This window comes from Stenella coeruleoalba, assembly GCF_951394435.1.
Source record: "Stenella coeruleoalba genome assembly, chromosome: 6".
Lineage (NCBI taxonomy): Eukaryota > Metazoa > Chordata > Mammalia > Artiodactyla > Delphinidae > Stenella > Stenella coeruleoalba.
The window spans coordinates 114816284-114838788 of record NC_137151.1 but is presented as its reverse complement, the minus strand read 5'-3'; the positions used below and the strand labels follow the sequence as shown (position 1 = coordinate 114838788).

Here is a 22505-nt window from a genome sequence, read left to right as displayed (position 1 = left end):
TCATCCACATTGTAGCACATACCAATACTTCATTTCTTTATTGCCAAAAAATACTCCATTGTATGGACATACCGCATTTTGTTTATCCATTCAATTGGTGGATATCTAAGTTTTTTCCACTTCTTAGCTATTATGAATAAGGCTGCTGTGAACATTCTTGTATAATACAACTTTTTATGTGAATATATGTCTTCATTTCTCTAGGAGTGGAATGGCTGGGTCACACGGTAACTCCATGTTTACCATTTTATCGAACAGCCAAATGGCTTCCAAAGTCGCTGTGCCATTTTATATCCCTGCTACCAAAGCACAAGGGTTCCAATTTCTCCACATCTCCCACATCTCCCCAACACTTGCTATTTTCCATATTTGCATTATGACCCTCCTCGTGGGGTGGTATCTCATTATGGTATCTCACTGTGGCTTTGATTTGCATTTCTCTGATGACTAATGATATTGAGCATTGTCTATTTACATATCTTCTTTGGAGAAATGTATGATCAAATCCTTTGCCCATTCTTCCATTGGGCTATTTGTCTTTTCATTGTTGTGTTACATTGCTTTCTTTGTTTTTGTTTTTTTTAACTTTTGTTTTTAGAGCAGTGTTAAATTCACAGCAAAATAAAGAAAAAAATACAGAGATCTCCCCCTACCTCCCCACCTGTAAAACCTCTGCCGTTATCAACATCCCCCCACCAGTGGTACATTTGTTACAACTAATGAACCTACACCGACACAGCATAATCACCCAAGTGCCTAGTTTACATTAATTAGGATCTCCACGGCACTTTCATAGGTTTGCCTTTACAAAGCATCTTAGCCATGTCTCTCTAGGGAACTGAGAGATGGGTGACCAGCAAAGAGTCAGAGAATCCCAAATTAGCAGACCTGAAGTTGTGCCTCTGCAGCAAAGAATGTGTGTGTCTATGCAGACACTCAGTACTCGATCCTTGAAATCCAGAAGGCAGTTTAACTAAAAGCTACATGACTGTCAAGGGCCGTTATTGAAATGTCCTGAGTGTAAAGGTCACTTACATTTACCCTCCTTCTCAGCGTGAGCCATGGAGTGAACATCATACAGGGTAAGGGTAGGACAAATAGGCATCTGTTCATCAAATCCTCTCACACTAGTGCTCTGGGTAACCCCCTGAAGCTGGAGAAAGCGAAGTTTGCGGTAATAAAAGATGGGCGAGTGATTTTCTGTTACTTGATACTCTTAAAGAATGGGTTGCGCGGGATCTCGGTGTTTTGAAGCAGCTCAGTGCCTTGCTTGCCATACCAAGGACACATTCTGAGGAATTTTCAGGTACGCCAGCCTTCCCTTCCAGCACACCTTTCTGTCTGTCTCTACCTCAGGCACTCAGCTCTCAGACTGCACCAGCCCATCGAACCCTTGGGAAAGTCATCCGCAGATCAATATCAGCGAGCAACTCCTGTGTTCTGAAACCATGGAGAAAGACTAGATACCTCTTCTTGGGAAGCTCAAGTTCTTTCAAAAGTGCTTAATGAACTATCTCTCTCAAGAAAGTATGCATTTGAAAGCATCACCACAAGGCACACCTGTTGGAGGAGGGTGTGGCTGGAGGGAGATACTCCCATAGAGATCTTGTGTGTCACCACAAGGCAACCACCTACTTTGCTTACCCTTAAAGGTGACCTTGGTCACATATTGGGTACCAGTGTGAAAGCATATGACGCAAGACACAGTAGTTTGCTCTGAAGGGTATAGTAGAGCCGACCAGTGTTTCGTATGGCACGTCCCAAACCTTCCAGAGCCTCTGTCCGTCACGATTTCTAAATAGAATGCGCTGAAATGATGCCACACCAGTACCTCTGGCTAACTGAATCCCAGACATCAGAGAGCTGCCTCAAGTGCATCTATCAGCCACTTAAGAGTTCTTTATACCCAAATGCAACCTTGTGTTAAAACTATATATTGGCTTGGGAAAAACGTCAGGGTCACAGATTTATAAAAAGCTGTTAAGAAAAACCTAGACTACTTGGAGTGGCTGCCCTGAATCTCTTCAGACTGGTATCCTAGGGGCGGGGGCTGCTCTTCCCGACTCCCAGCCCCACATGGAGTTGGAGAACCACCCTGGGGTGTGACTCAGGATGAGAATTCTCAGAAGACTTTAATCAGAGAGCTAGGGACAATGTGCAGGCCAGATGCATGTGTGGCAAGAGTGGGAGAAGAAAAACAACACAAATATAAGTCCACCCGCATACCTGACCCACACCACCTGGCAAGGCCACCGTCAGTTCTAGCCAGTTCACCCTATGTGCTACTCCCCAGCTTCTTACCTCACATTAATTACCCTGATTTATTGGTTTCTAGCTTGTATTATCTGAAACTCCCTTGTTCACATACTTGTATTCTTTCATTAACTTGGTTATCTGCTGCCTCCTACCCCAAGCTCAAAAACCTCGTCAGCCCCTCACAGCCTTAAGGTGGGGCTGGTAGGTTCCCCCTCTTAGCCCAGTTTCCAGAACAACGTGCACTGGCACATAGTAGGCGTTTCATGAATACTGGTTGAGGCATCTATGAACTTGCACGCTTATTCCAAGGCCCTGAGTGAGGACTTCGGGCAAAGGAGACTTTGAAAGCCTGGCTCGGGAGATGCTGCGGAGATCCCAGCCACCAGACCGTTTATAAGCCTCTGATCTGATTCCAAGGCTGGAAGGGCGAACTGAGCTCTGCCCGCGCCCTCTCGCCAACCCCGGAAAGTCGGGTCGAAACCAGCGAACGCGGCCAGAGCTCCAGCGCCGCAAGGAGCCTCCAAATGGGCACGAGGGCGGTGGGCAGGCCCCGCCCGGAGCGCCGCGGCCGCCGCCGCCCCGCGCCCCTCCCCCGCCACACGCCGGTCCTGGGGGCTGCGGGCACAGTCGCGGGTGGCCGGCTGAGGCCGGGGGTTGGCACGGGCAGGAGCCGCCCCACGCGCGTCCCGCGGTCCCCACTCCAGAGGCGCAACAGCCGGGTCGGGGCCGCCTGCCGAGTTGGCCGCGCGCGCCCGCAGGAGCGCAGAGTTTGGAAAGTCGTCGCGAAGCTTCGGCGGAGCGCAGTGGGTGGGGGGTGTCAGAGAGAAAAACCCGCCTCTTGCGAGTAGAGCGAGGAAGGCGGGGGGGGGGGGGGCGGGGGGAGGCTCCGAGTTCCGCTTCCTGAACGGCGGTGGGTAGAGGAGGTCGGCGCCGGCGAGGGCGGCGGGACGCGCGCTCCGGGCCCGCGACGGGCGATGGCCAGCGAGCGGACCCGCAGGTTCACCCGGAGCCTGCTGCGACCCGGGCAGGCGGCCGAACTCCGGCACAGCGCCGCGTCCGCCGCCGCGGTGGCTGTCAGCAGCCGGCAGCAGCAGCGGGTGAGTGCAGCGCGTCCTCCGCGCCTCCCCGTGCGCCCCGGGCTGCTGGGGGCCCGAGCCCGGCCTCCCGGAGCCCTCGGCGCTCGGTTCCCTGCCGCCCTCCGCCTCCCCCGCCCCCGCACGGCCTCCCCCGCCGCCTCGCCCGGGGCCGCCAGCGCCACCTCTGCGAGGCAGCGGCACCGACGCGTGAGGACCGGGGGCACGTTTGGGGACCGGGGACGCTCAGAGGATCAGCCGCGCGGGCAGCAGAAGCGCAGCGTGGGAGAGGATATGCCTGGGTTTGGGGGTGTGAGGAGGTGACGGGAACGCATCGCGAGCCCCGTGGGCGTTAGGTTGTGGGGTGCCAGAGACCCGAGGGGTGGATAGTCTACGGAGCGGAACCCCTCGGTCCTCGGGTCTCCGCGCCCCCTTCACCCCTGGCGACTAGGGCGCAGGAGGAGAGGGTGTGATCCGAGGTCCTCGCCCGGGCTAAAGCTGGGAACCTCATCTGAACGCTCTCGCGGAAATAAATGCCCTTCTCACCCCCCTCCCTCCATGGGGTAAAAACCCACAAACCGCTTTATAGGAGTCCAGAAAGGGCTGAGGGAACTAGACTGGAGGAGACGTGGGTCGTTAAGTATCCAGTGGTTCCTGGTATTTTTCTAAGATGTTCGCAGGGTTCTCCCGCCAACTTTACTGGTTACTTCCTTATTGAAACGCCTTCTAAGAGAGCCGGGTGATTTCCGCGGGAAATCCCTGGGGCAGCAGCCAGGCGTTCTCATCTGATGCCCAAATCATATCCATACCTCCCCAGATGTTCGTAAGTTCCAGTAGGTGTCACACTCCGGGTTGGAAGTGTCAGGAGGAAGAAAAATGAACTCTTGTGGGAAAGGGAAGCGAGTGGGAACAGACTTAAAGCAAGACTTGGGTTCAGCAGCGACACTCTTGGCCTGCCTTTGCTGGACCGGAATCCCACGTTGTGGGTTTCATTTTACTTTTTGCCAGGAAACATCATTAGGAATTAAACGGCTTCTTTTAAGAGTGTCAAAGAAAGTGTTACTCTTGCAAGTCACCCATCAGGAGGGAGCCAAGAGCTGCCCAGAGCCAGTTCCCACAGCCAGGACTTTTCTCTAAAGCCAGAGGTTGGAAAGTTGAACAGAACGGAAGCTAATTGCCTGGCAGAGGAAAGAGGCATCAGATGCCCAAGAGGGTGAGGGTGATTGGAGTGTGAAATGAGTCAGGAGTCAGTGGCCAGGGTGCCTTCTCTTTCACTTACCACTGGCTGCAGTCTGCAGGCACCCAGAGGGGATTTAACTGTTAGCAGACCCTGTGCCAGGGGCTGCCCTGGTCCTGATATCAGCATGCACATTTTCAAGGCAGGAAGGATAATCGGTCAAAAAGAACATTTGAAAGAAAGGTTCAGCTAGAGTAAAAATAGAGATAGTAAAATCCTCAGGCATGCATAGAACGTAATTTTCACTTTGGAATGATTATTCAGGATGGTGGCTTTGTCATTGTCTGCCATTTGCTTTAAGAGAACTTTATTTTGCAGTTGATTCATTTTACCAAATCTCAGTAATGATCTGGTAGACAAGTGCACAGAAATAAGTAGCATTCAATTGGAATAAACAGCCCTAAATGTTGTTTTTGATTTTTGTTTTATTTTTAACGGGGTTCTCCTAGAGTTTTTGGAGCACTCGACTTTACTCTAAAGAATATGTATCCTGGATACCTTTGTACGCGGACATACACATTACTTTCTCCAAATTGATGTCAGATTTGAAATCCTAGGGTATCTTGTCAAAATGAATAAGCCCAGTGTCTTAAAAAGAGTTGGGGGAAGGAGTGATTCGCTGGGAAAGGTGTCCCTGCCCCCCTCCCCTCACTTCAGCACCGTGGCCAACACCCTGGAGCCAGCTCTTGCCAAGACATATCAAAGGATCTTACCCATCTAGTCAGGCAGCTTGGGCAGCGATTCTGGCGGCACGGACTTATGTGCCTGGCATCCATCCCATCAGTTAACTCTTAAAGGGAAGCTGGAAAGTGAGGCATTCTCTGAGTTGGCACCCAAACGCAGTGGGATTCTGTGGGGCAGAGCATCCCTTTTGAACCTAAAACCTTGTAATGGGACTGTGCAGTGAAGATGAAGCTTAGCTTACATTGATCCACTGCCTTAAGACTCTTTGTGTTTGTTGCTTCAAGTCCTCAAATCCTGGTTGTCAAGGGAGAAAATGAATAGTCTGGGGGAAGAAGATAATGGGTAGCCCACTTCAATACAGCAAGTGGAATAGTGTGTATTGGAGCAAGCTGTCATCTACTGAAAAAATATTTGAGACACACTAGAAAGTCTTGCTGAGAAAACCTGTCTCACTGCTGGATTCATACAGTACCCTTTCTGAAATCTCTCTTTTGGGGACCGAAAATATAAATACAAAAAATATATAAATATATATACATACATATATATCATACAAACATACACATAATAGGACAGGAAATCTTCAAAATGTGTTTGGATTATGGAGATCAGAGAACGAAGGGATGCTGAGTGAGGGCATTTACCGGGGGGCCTACTTCCAGGGCAGTTGCTGAGGAAAGTAGAGGTGGATTCCACAGCAATCTTGATTTTAGTTTTAACCCAAGGCACTGTAGTAGCTCATATGCAGGCAGACTCCTAGTGAGGACCCGCCTTAGTCTACATTCCTCTTAAGAATAATAATGAAAAATTATCTGCACTCCCAACTTCATTGGAGCATTCTACACAATAGCCAAGATATCCCATTACAATGGATATATAATATTCCATTGGGGGTGTGTGTGTGTGTATACACACACACATATTATTTAACCTTAAAAAAGAGGGAAATAGAAGGAAATCCTGCCATTTGTGTACATTATATTAAGTGAAATAAGTCAGACACAGAAAGACGAATACTACATGAACTCACGTATGTGTAGAATCTAAAATGGTAAAACTCATAGATGCAGAGAGTAGAACAGTGGTTGCTGGAGTGGGGAGGGGAGCAGAAGGGGAAATGAGGAGATGGTCATCAAAGGGTACAGATTGGTCACCTCTGCACGATGAATGAGTCCTGGAGCTCCAATGTACAACGTGGTGACAATAGTTGAAAATACTGTATTGTACACTTGAAATTTGCTAAGACGATAGATCTTTAAATCTTCCCAACACACACACACACACACACACACACACACACACACACACACACAATGGTAACGAGGTAGAAGTGATGGATAAGTCATTTAACTTGATCATGGTGATCTTCCCACGATACATCAAAACATCAAAGTGTACTCCTTAAGTATATACAGTTTTTATATGTCAAAGGTCTCTCAATGAAGTTGTTGGAAAAAAAAAAGAAAAAAAGAGTGAGAACAATAAAGAAAAAATTATGAGCAAAAGCCATAGATTTTGAAAACAGAAATATATCCTCCTTAGTTATCCTAAAACTTTTTCATCGAAAACAAATGAATCGCAACTCATGCCAAAGCCAATCTCAGGATCAAGCACAGCTTAAGTATTTCCTGACCGCCCCCCTTTCATAGTAGTCCCACAAAGCAAACTTGTGTATAGCAGAATCGCAGTTCAAAAATGATTAGGAACATTTCTCTCATGTCAGGGCTTGAGTGTTTTATTTTTTTTTGGTTGAATATACTACTGTCTTGGCCACAAAGTTGTAATGCCACTAATTAGAGATTCTTTTTTGCTAAGAAGCTCTTCTTTTAAAAATGTGTGAAGTGCATTTGTACTTTCACATGAATTAGTTCATCTAAATAGCTTTCTACAGTTGATTAAGCTATAAACATAGGATTGGTGCTTTTTTCCGCATATATATTATATTTGTTTGAGAGATACGGACTTTTATTTCTGGAACATGATTGGGTGAGTCACAGGAATGGAAGACTGAGTAACAGAGAGGCTAAGAACTAACTAGGATCAGATGATGGGAAGGAAACACAGAGGCAGGTGGAGGTTTGCCAAACACCAACTAATCATTTGGTCAATTTTTGCCTAATGCCTTTTATGTGTTTCCTAGATGAGAACATACCACTTTATTTACATGTATTCTTTAGGACATTTACTCTGCTGTTACACAAAAATAGCTCTGCAACTTATGTTTGGATTGTATCCAAATTTATTAATTTCTTTTAAAAAGGAAACATCCTGCTAAAAGCAACTGTACTTAATCAGTGTGTTTTCTCCCTCCCCACCCAGAAAGGCTAAGAGAGGAGAGTATTGATTCAGTATTCCCCCAAATTCCATATCCTTGCTTTGATTCGGTGTTTCCTAACTACCTCTGCTCCCCAGTGGTACTCCTATTAATATTTTAGGCAGCTTTGAATAAGCAGAACCTTTGACCGACTGAAGATTTCTGGTTGAGAAGCTATGAATATGGAAACATGTTTACAGGGGCAGGAGGAATTCTTGGAAGGAAGACTTTCCTTCCCTCTGAACTTTGTGATATTTAATAGTTGAGAGTAAGAGGGTTTTAAGAAATTGAGTGGGAGATACTAGAATTTCCACAAACTCCTATGCCTGGAGTAGGAGTCAGTGAAATGATGTGGGAAGTGATATTGAAGAAAAATGAAACACTTGTTTTGCTGTCAGTGTCTAGAATGAAAGCAGTAGGCAAAGCAGAGGCCTGTTAGTTTGGCATTCCCAGCACCGTCTTGTTCTGTTCCAGTTTTTTTTGACAGGGTTCTTCATAACAAGGGTGTTTACATTTTAGCAGAAGTCACAGGCTTTAGCATAAATCCCAATCCCACGTTTATGTTTTCAAATGAGGAAAGTCCCTAGCCCGGTGAAGAACTCAACACAAACTTAGTTTACAAGATCAAGGTTGAATGTTGTTATTGACTGTATCAACTCATGTTTTTGACTTCTCAAGGGCATTGCAGAGGTAACTTTAAAAATATATGGTAACAACGGTGGGCTCTAGAGAACTTTTACGTGGGTCAAAAAGTGAAAGAATGAATAAACATTTTCGTCTGTCTCTTTCTTTACAACCTTTTTCTCTAAGGCCTAGCATAAAAAAAGAGAGCAGTAATAGTTGTTATATAATAAACCATTTGCTGAGAACCTACAAAGTGCCTGACACAGCATTGTTTTGTTTAATTCTCAGAGCAATCCTATGAGGAAGTCATTATAGTTACAGATTACAGAGGAGGCCACTGAGACTCATAGGGTTAATACCTTGCTCTGAGTTAAGTAACTGACAGGGGACCTCTTTGCATCCTGAATAGCAACCAGTTTTGTAGCTGCTTCCAATGGCATCTCTAAGTGGGGAGACACAAGGATTTTACTTTGGTTAATGTTGCCTTTTGATGGGTAGCTCTACCTAAGGAAGAACTCTGTCCTTCCTACTGGCATTTCAGAGTACCCGTGAGGGGTCGCTTCAGTTTTCCTCTGAGGTTAGAAGCCACAGGAGAGGCTGTTCCAGTTACCCATGTTAATAGATCTTCCCAAGGCAACCGGAGCTCAGTGGTTAAGTCCTTAAAACATGAACTTACTTAGCTAACCCCATGCCATCTATCTGGCAAAGCCATAAGTGAATTGTGAAAGAGGGCGGAGTTCATTCTTCTCAAGTCCACTTCTCTCCCAGGACTGGCTGCTTCTCCATTCTCAATCACTTCACCCACTCCAAGCAAGGGCCTGAAATTTTCCAATGCATCATGTGTCCTTGACGATGCACACTTCCATGTGACTGGGTTGTGTTGAGATTCTTTTCTCACACACTATCTTATTCAAAGGAGTGATTCCAAGTGTCTTACAAAGATGCAAGTAACATAGCAGCAACGAAAAATATAGTGAGGAGGTAAAAAGCAATATTAGCAACAACAAAAAGCAGTGTTAGGTAGATGTAGTCAGGAGTAGGTCAGTGGAGTACGATCGTATACAAAACGCCTAACCATTAAGTCCTGTAGTCTGGCTAAGGGTGCATCCTAGAGAACCCAGTCAAAGAGGAAAACATGATCAGCCGTGAGGTTAAGAGAGCCATAAGATAAAAGAAGATCATTTGCTCTAGACATGGTCAGCTTTAACTTGTACCGAGACTCCAAAGACAAGGTAGTCTTTCTTCTGTAATTTTTCGCAAAGGGCAGCATGATGCAGTGATAGACCTTTATTCCTTAGAATGTGGTCCATGGGCCAGCATTGGCATCACCTGGTCACTAGAAATGCAGAATCCCTGGCTCTATACCTGACCTCCTGGATCAGAATGTGAATATTAATAAGATCCTCTGATGATTTGTAAGCACATTGAAACGTGAGAAACACATACACACTCACACACAAAGCTACAATTTTAGCCATAGTTTTGCAGTGTATTGTCAGGTAAAGGCAATTGTGTGAGGGTCTAGTACACCATGGTTTATTCTGCAACTCTTTGAAAGAGTCTCTTGAGACAAAGATAAAGTTTAGACCGCCTAAGGATAAAAATGAGATTTGTTCATTGCTAAGTGACTTTAGGGAAGTCCGTTGCTTATTTGCTTTGTGTTTTCTCCTCCATCTAGCACCTTAATTGTAGAGTGAACTTAAGTTAAGCTTCTAGGTTAAGGAAAAAATTCTGTAACGTACATGACATAGTTGCAATGTGAATCTGCAGAAGTTCTCACCCTGGTTATAACCCTAATGATGAGTTCCAGGATGAGGCCAGTGTCACCCCACTTCCCAGAGAATTTGAAAGCAGAATCACTCCAACTCAGGTAGGACATGCAATGATGATTACTTATTGCTTTAGAAGATTTATGTTGCCATCATATTGAAACCCTTAGTTATTTGAAAATAATTGGTTATATCAGAATATCTGATTGCTAGAATCAGAAAATGATGAACCTTTTTTCTTTCAGTCATTGACTCTCAGAAAAAAATGGTTTTTCTTGTTCTCATTTGAATGTCCTAAGGATGGGATTCCATGGAGTTAAAGACCTTGGTTTTTCCACATGTTGTAATTAATGTGGTCCAGGACCCCTTTGATTGGCTGTCCTTTACCACCATCTGGGGACACTCTTTCCTCTCGACGGCTGTCCAAGTTGAAGTTCCCTCATGCAGTTTGAACCATTTGGCCAGTTTGGGAGTTGGTGTAGTAAATATCAGATCCCGTGAGACTGGAGACCAGAATTCCAGCCCTGGCTCTGTGACTCTTTGCTGAGTCACTTCCCTTTCTGGAGTCTCAGTTTCTTGATCTGTGAAATTAGGACATTAGATAATTGGATCCTTACATTTGCCCTCTCTCTGCCCTGGAGTCCTCACGGCTTCTCCTCCTTGCCCCTCAGGTTCTCAGATGTCATCTGCTCAGGAAGGTCATCTTGGATTCCCAACTGCAAGCGGTTTGCCCAGCCTCCCTCTGCTACAGACATCTCTGACCCATTACTGTTCTTCACTTTCCTCATAGCTCTTACCACTATCTAAAGAGATCTTGCTACTTATTTAATTTCTTATTTCTCTTTTCCAGGCTTTCTGCCTTCAAATATAAATGCCATTGGGAGAAGGGAACTTGTCAGTTTCACTACTTTTATGCTATATTGACTATATGAAAATAAGGGGCGGGGGTCTCCCTCCCCACTGCAAATGAGTGCTTAAGGAACGTCGGGAGAGTGGGCTGGGTGTGTATCAGTGAGAGACTGTAGTGGAGTTATGACTTCAAAATGTCAGGGTTGTCAGTATCTGCTTATGCTGTTCCTTGAGCCATCTTCTTCACGGTCTAGTTGGTAAGTGGCAGAAATGCAATTAAATAGAAAGATATTGAGCACATCCTGTGTGCGCAGTACTTGACTCGTACAGTCTCTTTTAATCCTCGTGACAACCGTATGGGGAAGGATTTCTATTCCTATTTTATAGACGAGGAAGGAGATGCTTGGAGATCAGGAACTTGCCCCAGATGAAATGGCTGGTAATTGATGCAGCCAGGAGTCACATGCAGGCAGTCTGACTCTGGAGTCTGTGTTGCCCACGATTAGTCTGTTCTGAAGACAGGTCCACCAGGCAGACAGGCAGATCTCATTAAACATGCAGTTAGCATCCATGTGAGAGAGCAAAGAGAGGAAAGGAAATCTCAGAGTACCAGCCGTAGGAAGAGGTTTTTAAAAAGAGTTTCTCAACAAGAGAAGAGCTGAGGTTACTTTTGCTCTGCTGAACAATTTTTCATTTATGACATCTCAGCAGAGTGGGATACTGGGAGTGACACCAACTTTGGACACTCTGTCAGTGTGATTCTTTCCCAAGGACAGGACTGGCATGGAGTGTGTTAAACTGTGCAAACAATGGCTCCTTCATCTCTTGAAAGGGGCATCATTTGATTCTTCTCCTTCTGTAGGAATACATTTCTGGCACGATGTGCATGGCGTAGTTGCAGTTGCAGCATTGCATCTGTTACATTGTCTTTTGTAGTCTTGATTTGAATGTTCGTGTTTACAAAGGAGAGGGTTTTTTTCCCACTGAAGTGAGATTTGTTTGCCGCTTATCATTCACAGCAGTGTCAGTGGGCTGGAAAGAAATGCTTGTGTTCGCTGGACTTGACATGTTGACGTACATTAAATGATGTAGAAATAATAAAATTTAATGAATGTGACCGAGTTAGTGGCTATAGAGCAAAACACTTGCCTTTGAAAACGTTAATATTTGTAACTGGATTGCAGTGGAAGTGTCTGCCTCTGAGAATAGCAGAGTTAATGGACCCGAATCATCAAAAGTTCCTTTCATTGTGCTGCTAAATGTGAAAGTAGTCAGTTTTCCTAATTCAGTTTCAGCACAACCCCCTCCCCTGACACGTAGAATTGGGGAAGCGAGGCAGCTCTCTACGTTAAACACCAAAATGGCAGAGTTTAACGATAGGATGTGGAGGAGGGTCTGTTGAAAAGGACGGCACCATTTATGATGACCACAGTGAGCTTTTCTTCATACAATTATTTTGGTAATTACCAATCTAAATGACTAATTAAGGCTGTCAAAATGACCAGTGACTTTGGGGCTTTCAAAACACACATTCTATAAACAGAACACAGGCCTGAGCATCTGACTTGGCAAACAAGCGAACAAAAAAACTTAACAAAATTCACTATTCAATTAAATATGATAATTAAGTTATTTTCAAACACGGATTGTTTATTTGATTAGCTCTTAAAAGTCCCTTTGTCACGCTCTTCAGAAGGAGAGAATGGGAATTAACTACAGCTGAGTAACCTTCACAAAAATGAAAGTGACGTCAGAGCTCAGTAACTTCTGTTTTTTGTTTGTTTGTTTGTTTGTTTTTTGCGGTATGCGGGCCTCTCCCGTTGTGGAGCACAGGCTCCGGACGCGCAGGCTCAGCAGCTATGGCTCACGCACCGGCCCAGCCGCGGGGCATGTGGGATCTTCCCGGACCGGGGCACGAACCCATGTCCCCTGCATCGGCAGGCGGACTGTCAACCACTGCGCCACCAGGGAAGCCCTCAGTAACTTTTTTGGAGAAGAAAATTCAAATCTGGAGAACTCATATTGAAAGTCATTTACTTTCATGTTTTTTACATTATTTATTTTAAAATCAGACATTTATTCAAAAGAGGATTTTATTTTCCAACGAAAAGTGTTCCAGTTTACTTTAAAGCCTGTATATCTACAATAGCTATAAAAGTTCCCTGTGTAACTGCCAGTAATAAAATTTATTGGCATACCAATATGCACATATAAGATTCTTTCAGGACCTTTCTGAGTGCTAACAGGGAAGGTTCATTTATTAACTTCCATTTTTCAAAGTCAAAAGCCATTATGTGGTTGCTACTCAATCAATTTGAAAAATGTATCTTTTTATCATTAGGAAGCAATGGTTTCCAGGCTCTGTAACCTTGGCTATGTCTTTAAGCTTCTTCGGGTTTTAGTTTCCTTGTCTTTAAAACAATAAGGTTGGACAGTAAAACCTTTAAATGTGCCTTAGTTCTAAAAATCTAGGGAGTTATTATTCTTAAGAGGTTTTCATAGATGGTTCAATTTTTTTCATTTTAATAACACCATTATTGATTAAATAGCTGGTTTTAGCAATAGGTAGAATGGTTCCAAATGATCTACAACCAAATTTGTATTTCAGAGATGAAAATGGTAGCACAAAGTGGTTATTTGAGGATGTAATGAAGGGAATAGCATTTATACACCCAAAGAACAGGGCTAGAAGCATCAGAATTGGCAGAAGGACAGCCAGCAGTGACTGCTGGTGGGCAAGACAGGTCCCTCCGACGTGGTGGAGGCTCAGAGGCAAGCTTGTAACCTCATTTCCCACTTTCTATTCCTGCAGAGAACTGTAGGCTCCATCTGCTTTTAAGACCACGAGCTCTCCGGTTCCCATGCCCAGTCTTTGTAATTGCAGCTCTCTGGCTTAATGTCTGTGCCAGGCTCCTCTTAGCGCCCACATGACTAGGGTATAGACCAGGGTGGGGGGAGTTTGAACCATCCTCCACGCTCCACACCTCTTCCCTGCCATCGAAAAGCAGTAAGAAACTCTTTCTTTTTCAAGTTCTGTCTCTGTCACCTCCTTCTCACACCTGAGAAAGGTAGTATGATCTTTCCTTGTGATCTGTCTGGTGTGATTTCCGAGCTGTTGAAAAGACAGCAAAATCTTCCTTCCCAGATCATTCTCCTAGCAGCCTGTTCCCTAACAAGGTCCAGCATATTTCATTCAGCAGTTAGAAGTCAACCTTAAAGATACAAGATGAACATTGACTTGAATTCACACCAAAGTATAAATCCATTCCCCAGCAGGTGTACCTTGGAAATCGCCTTTATAATAAATGGGCGTAAGAATGGGAGGCTTGTACCAGAAATAACGTTTCATCTTTTACTGGTAACTAGTCCGATCTCTGGCATGTAAATGCGTGACACGTGTCCCTGTTGCCTCCCCTGGAAATGTAGAATGAAGTGTGGTTTTGCCCTCACATTTCCAAAACCCTGAGAAACCTTCTGGATAAGCACTGTGGTTATTGTTTCCATATTTCCAGGACAGCAAGGTGGCATACAGCAGTATTTACTAAATGCTTGTTAAATGTAAGAAAGAAGGTCACCCTTGGAGACGACAGAAGTACATGTTAGGCGTGTGAAAGGGAATCTAAGTGCCTGGTTTGCAGTAAAGAAATTCTCAGGTATGTTTCAGAAGAAATACTTTGGTGAACATCTGACTTGGCAAACAAGCGAACAAAAAAACTTCACAAAATTTACTATTCAATGAAATATGATAATTAAGTACAAGCATATGGAATGTGCTCAGTTGTCACAAACTGAAGTATCCTGAATGGAATTGAATTCAAGATTCCCAACAAAAGCTATTTAAAGATAAAAAAAAAATTAAAATGTTAATCGGCATGAACGGATGCTCTTGGATAAATAAGACTCAGCCCAGCAGGTGTTAGTGTTGTTCTAACACCAGCTCCTCCCCTTGTGGGCGCCTCAGTGGCACACACAGGCTTCACTGTTCGGCCAGGGGTGTCATTGTCATTCCCTCAGACGCTGTTAGCAGTCACAAGGCTGGGACAGAATAAAACTCTGGGCGGGCTGCAGAAAATGATGGATTCAAATGCAGGAAGTGTGGGCGACAGAGTTTGGACAGCAGTCGGTCCCCAGTCCCATGATGGAGAGAGGTTTATGTTTTCAAGAAAACACTTCATAAATCACCAGAGCTGTATGAGGTTATCAGTGAATGTGAGAGTGCTATTTGAGTTCTTAAAAACTCTGCTGCTTTTCTTTAGGTCAAGGAGCTTTCCTGACACTGTTTCAGAGGGTTGTAATAACTGTGCTCTATGTTCTCTTTTTACTTCCAATTTTCATCTAATAGTCTCTTTTTACAGCTGTACTTTGAACACCTTTATTAAATTGATAACTCAACATATAGGTAATAATGGAAAAATAAAAGCAGTGATCACCCATAATCTCACCACCCACTGGTAACAGCTTTTGGTGTGCTTATTTTAAACATTTGTCTGTTCACAAAAATATCCTTTGACACACGTTTAAGCTAATAGTGAATATTTAAATTTTTCATGTGTGTTCAGTGATTCAAGCTCAATTTTGTCCTGAGAATTCTTTCTTCTGGTGCTTACGGATACCAACTCCGCGTGAAATGTATGTTGGGAATGAGAAAAGAGAAATTGTGCTGCATTTCTTGGTGTCCTACCATCATAAACATTTAGACCTAGAGGAAAAGTCTAAAATAGATCAGGAAGTTGAGTCACAGGGAGGTTGAAGTGGATATGGTCAGGGTGACAGAGCAAGGTTGATGAGCTCAGACCCAGTGCCTTTTCTCCCTCAGCCCAGGGCACCGTGAGCAGCCCGAAGTATAATTTAATGTCATAAAAGGAAAGTCTAGAATTTTACTCAGATTTCTATGGGGCTTTCCAGTAAGAGTGAATAAGCCTTAAAGCCAATAGAACACCGCTTTCAAAGGAGTTTAAACAGTAAACACACACTTAACCCGTGCGTGCACACGTGGCTTACTTCCTGAACACGTGAGGGGGGTGTTACCTGTTGCTGCTGAGACTCTGTGACCTGTGTTTAGCAGCAGGTTGAAGTTGTGGGTCTCTGATTTGTGAGCGCACGGAAGGGTGCGGTTGTGCCCTTGGGCTTCCTGTAAGCTGACACTGATGCCTTTTGCTGCCACCTTGAGTGATCTGAATGGTGACATGTGATCTCTCAGGGCCCAAAGAAATGATCAGAACTTGACCGAGTCTGGGCTTCTGTGACTTTGTGGAGACACCAGCCCTGTCACTAGATTTCTATTGCTGCCATAACAAAATTACTACAAATGTGTGGCTTAAATAACACAGATATATTATCTTCCCATAAGGTAGGTAGGAAGTCCACAGCAGTCTCCCCAGGCTAAAATCAAGGTGTCAAGAGGGCTGAGTACTTTTCCGCAGGCTGGAGGGGAAAATGTGTTTCCTGCTCCTGCGGGTTCTTGGCAGAACTTCTTGTGACGGTAGGGTCAAGGTACCTGTTTTCTTGCTGGATGAAAACTGAAGGCCATTTCCAACTTCTAGACACCAACAGCTTCCTTGGCCATGGCCCCTTCCTCCATCTTCAAAGCCAGCAATGGTGGATCGAGTCCCGGATGTATCACATCTCTCTGACTCATTCTTCTGTTTTCCTCTTTTGCTGTTAAGGACTCATGTGATTATGTTGAGCCCTCTGGGTAATGCAGGATACTCTCCCCATTTCAGTATCCTTAACCTTAATCACATTTGCAAAGTCCCCCTTTCCAGGAAAGTTAGCATACTCCCAGGTTCTGGGGATCAGAGGGTGGACATCTTTGGGGATCTTATCACACATGCATTTAGAAGGATTATTAAAAGGACAAATTCTTCCCCAAGTACCCCTGAATTCCCTCTGTTGGAGGTCGGGTTAGGGCCTAGTCTCTGACCAGGCCTCATTATTTTATGTGAGAGTAACTCTGATCCATGGTAGATCTCAACCCTACCAGACCCTGAACTTCCTTCTCCATGTTGTCTTTAGTTTCATGTACTGAGGACCCTGGTGGGCAGGACCAAATATTCTGTGCAGCAGTTCCAGACAAGCTGTCTACAACTTTGTGTACATGGACTCAGTAACCATTACTCAGAAACAGAGGCTGAAACTACCTTTTATCATTTTACCTAATGGCTAAAAGAACCATTTAACACAAGCAGTCTTATTCGAAATGGCATCTTTGATTCATTAATAAACAGAGACTCGGTACATTTTGGGGCACAGAAGACTGGATCAAGAATTACTCAATATATTTTCAGATCATGGAATACCTCTAGGGGAAGTGGACCACTTCATGTTGGAATTCACCAGGGATCTAGCCTTAGATCTTCTTTTCTCTGTCTCTCCCCAAAAAACCTCCCTCCTTTGTTCATCCTCCCACAGATTCAGCAACGCACTTATGCACTGATGTTTCCAACTCTGTCTCTACTTCGTGCTCTGTATCTGAGCCCTGCCTATTGATGCCTGTAGTTTGGAGTCCCCTAGTGACTTCAAACTCAACAGGATCCATATCTAATACAATTTTTCTTGCATCATAAATCTGTTATTCTTGTTACCTGAGTTTTACATCTCAGTTGATCCTTTAATCTCAAACTGAAACCATGCTGAATTCTTTCCATTCCCTGCCACCCTGCAGGGGATCACGCTCCGAGTGTTGACAGCTCTACATCCTAAGTATTTCAAGCATCGCCCTGACCACAGTGATCTAGGTAAATCGCTCGCGATTTCTTCCCCAATGCAATTGCCTTTTGCAATGTCCTTGAGGTTTTTCTCCAGAACTACTTCCTGTCTCTGTTCTCCCCACCCAGTCATCCACCTTCCACACTTCATCTGCCTTATCTTGTGAGCACAGACTTCTGATCATGATATGTTTCTTCCCGAGTGCCGTTCATGCGCTTGATGACTGCCCCGGTGGATTGAATCTCACCTGGTTCCAAACTTGCCTTTCCAGCCTCACTTTCCATTAGGTTCTTTCCTCACTATGCACTATAGCCACTTAAGGTGCTGGGCGTTTCCTACGGATGCTGTGCGCTTTTATGCCACCGGCTGCTCTTTTTTCTCTTCTTGTTCAGCTCCTACTTGCCTTTCAAGACCCAGCCCTTCACCTGTTACCCTCCCTAAATCTATAGGCAAACAATCTCTTCCTCTCCTGAGTTTCCATAGCACTTCTTGATATGTGATTTACTTTTCATTGTAATCGTTTACTTATTGTCTCACCTCATCAGACAGTTAGTTTTATCATAATGTAATAAATGACTGGAGAGATGTCTGTGCATATTTACAGTTCTTTTAAATGTTCTAACCACTCCATGTTCTTTTGAAAGGGAAATGTACTGCAAATATTGTCGTACAGGAGAAGCAGTAAGGCATTATCTTTCTCCTCCTTACTTAGATGCTTAAATATTACCTAGCTTTGCAAATAATAGCCCAGCATTCAGTCCAATGCTTCTGACAAAAAAATGAAACCGGTTCAGAGATTTTTTAAAAGGACCCATTTTAATTATTGCCTTTCAAGAATGGATGTGGCTGTGAGGAAAAATTGCATTTTAGGTCTGCGATTTCTTTATTTTTCAAAGCGCACCCCCTGTCATTTCTCATTGAACATTTCTAACATTTCTAAATATTTTTTTCTAGTTGCAGTTAGTTACAATAAATTGGACATTAAATGTTTATGAATTATCCAGTTTGCTGGGGGAAATACAGACACATTTAATTGCCCCAGTGCTAACACTGAAAATCTTTGATGTGGTAGTTCCAGACCCCAGCCTCCCTTTGCTCCCTTGTCAAAGGCCCAGGGGCCACCTCTGAGCACCTGGTGTGCAACATGTACCTGTGAGGCACGGCCCTGACGGGGTGTTTCCCAGCCCAGAAGGCTCTTTTCTCCCTCACCTGCCTTCTCACATACCAGTTCCTCCAGGGACCCTTCCCTCATCTCCAGCCAAACCCTGGAAGCTTGAGTTGCACTGGGTACTGCCTTCTGTGGCAAATATGGGTTTCCTGGTTATAAACTATGAATGCTTCATATATAAAAAGAATATCTAGAGCCTATGTTTATTCCTGAAAGACTAGAGATGAAAGTGCTGTTTATGAAACGCTATGAGCAGCACCTTCACAGGCCTCTGTCCGCCTCTCTGCATCCCAAGCTCCTCCTTCCTGCGAAGTAGCCACTAAACAAAATGTCCTCAGTATTCATTCCCCTGCTTCGTTTTTTCCTTTTCCTTTTTTATTTTGAGGAGCATTCAGATTTATTTTTTTAACATCTTTATTGGAGCATAATTGCTTTACAGTGGTGTGTTAGTTGCTGCTGTATAACAAAGTGAATCAGCTGTACCTACACATATATCCCCATATCCCCTCCCTCTTGCGTCTCCCTCCCACCCTCCCTATCCCACCCCTCTAGTTGGTCACAAAGCACTGAGCTGATCTCCCTGTGCTATGCAGCTGCTTCCCACGAGCTATCTGTTTTACATTTGGTAGTATATATATGTCCATGCCTCTCTCTCACTTCGTCACAGCTTACCCTTCCCCCTCCCCATGTCCTCAAGTCCATTCTCTACGTCTGTGTCTTTATTCCTGTCCTGCTCCTAGGTTCATGAGAACCATTTTTTTTTTTTAGATTCCATATATATATGTTAGCATACGGTATTTGTTTTTCTCTTTCTGACTTACTTCACTCTGTATGACAGACTCTAGGTCCATCCACCTCACTACAAATAACTCAATTCTGTTTCCTTTTATGGCTGAGTAATATTCCATTATATATATGTGCCACATCTTCCTTATCCATTCATCTGTAGACGGACACTTAGGTTGCTTCTATGTCTTGTTTATTGTAAATAGAGTTGCAGTGAACATTGAGGTACATGAGTCTTTTTGAATTATGGTTTTCTCAGGGTATATGCCCAGTAGTGGGACTGCTGGGTCATATGGTAGTTCTATTTTTAGTTTTTTAAGGAACCTCCATACTGTTCTCCACAGTGGCTGTATCAATTTACATTCCCACAGCAGTGCAAGAGGGTTCCCTTTTCTCCACACCCTCTCCAGCATTTATTGTTTGTAGAGTTTTTGGTGATGGCCATTCTGACTGGTGTGAAGTGATACCTCATTGTAGTTTTGATTTGCATTTCTCTAATGATTAGTGATGTTGAGCATCCTTTCATGTGTTTGTTGGCAGTCTGTATATCTTCTTTGGAGAAATGTCTATTTATGTCTTATGCACATTTTTGGATTGGGTTGTTTTTTTGATATTGAGCTGCATGAGCTGCCTGTATATTTTGGAGATTAATGCTTTGTCAGTTGCTTCATTTGCAAATATTTTCTCCCATTCTGAGGGTTGTCTTTTTGTCCTGTTTATGGTTTCCTTTGCTGTGCAAAAGCTTTTAAGTTTCATTAGGTCCCATTTGTTTATTTTTGGTTTTATTTTCAGTTCTCTAGGAGGTGGGTCAAAAAGTGTCTTGCTGTGATTTATGTCATAAAGTGTTCTGCCTATGTTTTCCTCTAAGAGTTTTATAGTGTCTGGCCTTGCATTTAGGTCTTTACTCCATTTTGAGTTTGTTTTTGTGTATGGTGTTAGGGAGTGTTCTAATTTCATTCTTTTACATGTAGCTGTCCAGTGTTCCCAGCATCACTTATTGAAGAGGCTGTCTTTTCTCCATTGTATATTGTTGCCTCCTTTATCAAAAATAAGGTGACCATATGTGCGTGCTTTTATCTCTGGGCTTTCTTTCCTGTTCCATTGATCTAATTTGTTTCTGGTTTTATGTTTATCTTAGTTTAGTATTTAGAGTTTATCATCATTGGTAGATTTGTTTATTGATTTGGTTGCTGTCTTCCGTTTTATATGTATAGATATATATATTTTTTTCCTTTTTCTCTTACTGTGAGCGTGTATGCTTCTTTGTGCGATTTTGTATGTATAGCTTTGCTTTTACCATTTGTCCTAGGGTTCTGTCTGTCCGTTTTTTTTGTTTTTTAGTATAGTTTTTAGCACTTGTTATCATTGACAGATTTATTAAGAAGTAAAAACTAGTGGAAAAATCTCATGTACCCTTCTCACTGAGATTCCCCAAATCTTAACATTTTACCACACTTAATATTAATCATTCTCTCTCTCTCTCTCTCTTTCTCCCTCCAGGCTCTTTTTGCCTCTCTGTTTCTCTCTCTGTCTCTTTAACACACACACACATACACACACACGCACACACACACACAATATTGTTTTCCTGAAATGTTTGAGAATAAATGGCATACATGATACCCTTTTACCTCAAAATACTGCTTCAGGAATATTTCTTAAAGCAGTTCTCTTACATACCTATACTAGAATGATCAAAACCAAGAAATTAACATTGATACAATAATAGTATCTAGCCCATACATCTTCTTAAGATTTTGCCAATTGACCCACTGTTTTTTTTTTCTGGTCCCAGATCCAAGGGTGACATTGCATTTAGCTGTCACATCTGTTTAGTTTTCTTTCATTGGAACAGTTTCTCAGTCTTTCTATGTCTTTCTTGACCTTGACACTTTGAACAACACAGGTCCATTGCTTCGTAGAATGGCCGTCAGTCTGGTTTTATACAGATGCATTCTCACGATTAGATTCAAGCCAAACTGTTTGGGGCAGGTATGTAGCAGAAGCCATGGGGTATCCCCAGTGCAGCCTGTGGGGCGGGGGGGGGGTACATGATGTCAATTTGTCCCATTGCTGGTCACTTAGTTGCAATGGTGTCTGCCATGTTTATCCTTTAAAGCTACTAGGTTCCTGCCTTAGTCAACTTGAGCAGCTATAACAAAACACCATGGACCAGGGGGTTTAAACAACAAACATTTATTTCTCACAGTTCTGGAGGCTGGGAAGTCCAAGATTAAGACACAGGCAGATCTAGGGTCTGATGAGGGCTCTCCTCCTCATGTGCAGAACGCCATTGTCTCAGTGCATCCTCACGTGGTGGAGAGCTGAGACGGAAGCAAGCTCTCTGGTGTCTCTTAAAATGACATTAATCCCATCACTAGGACTTCACCTCCATGACCTAATTACCTCCCAAAGGCCCCGTCCCCAAATATCATCACGTTGGGAGACTAGGGTTTCAACAAAAAATTTGGGCCGGTGGGTGGGGGAACACAAGCATTCAGCCCGTAGCAGTTCCCTCTGTAATAAACCAGTAACTTGTAGGGAGACCTCTGAGACCCTCCTCTGTTTCTCCTTATACTTTAGCCACTGTTTTAACATCTGCAGATGATACTTTCCTAAAGTAGTTATTGCTATGAATGGACATTTAGGTTATCTCCATTTTTTGTTTTGCTGTTTTCTATTTTAAATCTCCTGGTGCACAAATGCAGGGACTTCTCCAGGGCACACCTTCTTTAACTTTAGCAACGCTGCCAGATCGTCTCCAAAAAGACCATATTGCTTTCTATTCTCACACACACTTTTTAAACTTACTATCAAGGCTTTTTGATTTTTGTTGGTTTACTGGGTAAGATGGCATCCTATTGCTGATTTTATTTGCATTTCCCTGTTCACAAAGTAGAGCATCTTTTTATATGTTTACTCACTATTCTTGTTTCTTTTTCAAGCTGACAATTTAGCATATATTTGGAAGGTTTGAGTTTATATCAATAAGTATTCCAGAGATTAAAGGTAGGATGATTATTAGAAGTCTTTTTGT

At 43.6% G+C, this 22505-nt stretch overlaps 1 protein-coding gene across 3 annotated transcripts in view; it reads left to right on the top strand.

Annotated features, from left to right (window-relative positions):
- Positions 1-3170: 3170 nt before the first annotated feature.
- DOCK10 (dedicator of cytokinesis 10) overlaps positions 3171-22505 on the top strand; it is a gene marked incomplete at its 5' end in the record, with an annotated part of 279536 nt that continues 260201 nt past the window's right edge. For all 3 annotated transcript variants that reach the window (XM_079924879.1, XM_079924877.1, XM_079924875.1), the window contains one exon: positions 3171-3353. In XM_079924879.1, coding sequence (XP_079781005.1) covers positions 3231-3353 — 123 coding nt within the window. The remainder of the gene's footprint in view (positions 3354-22505) is intronic.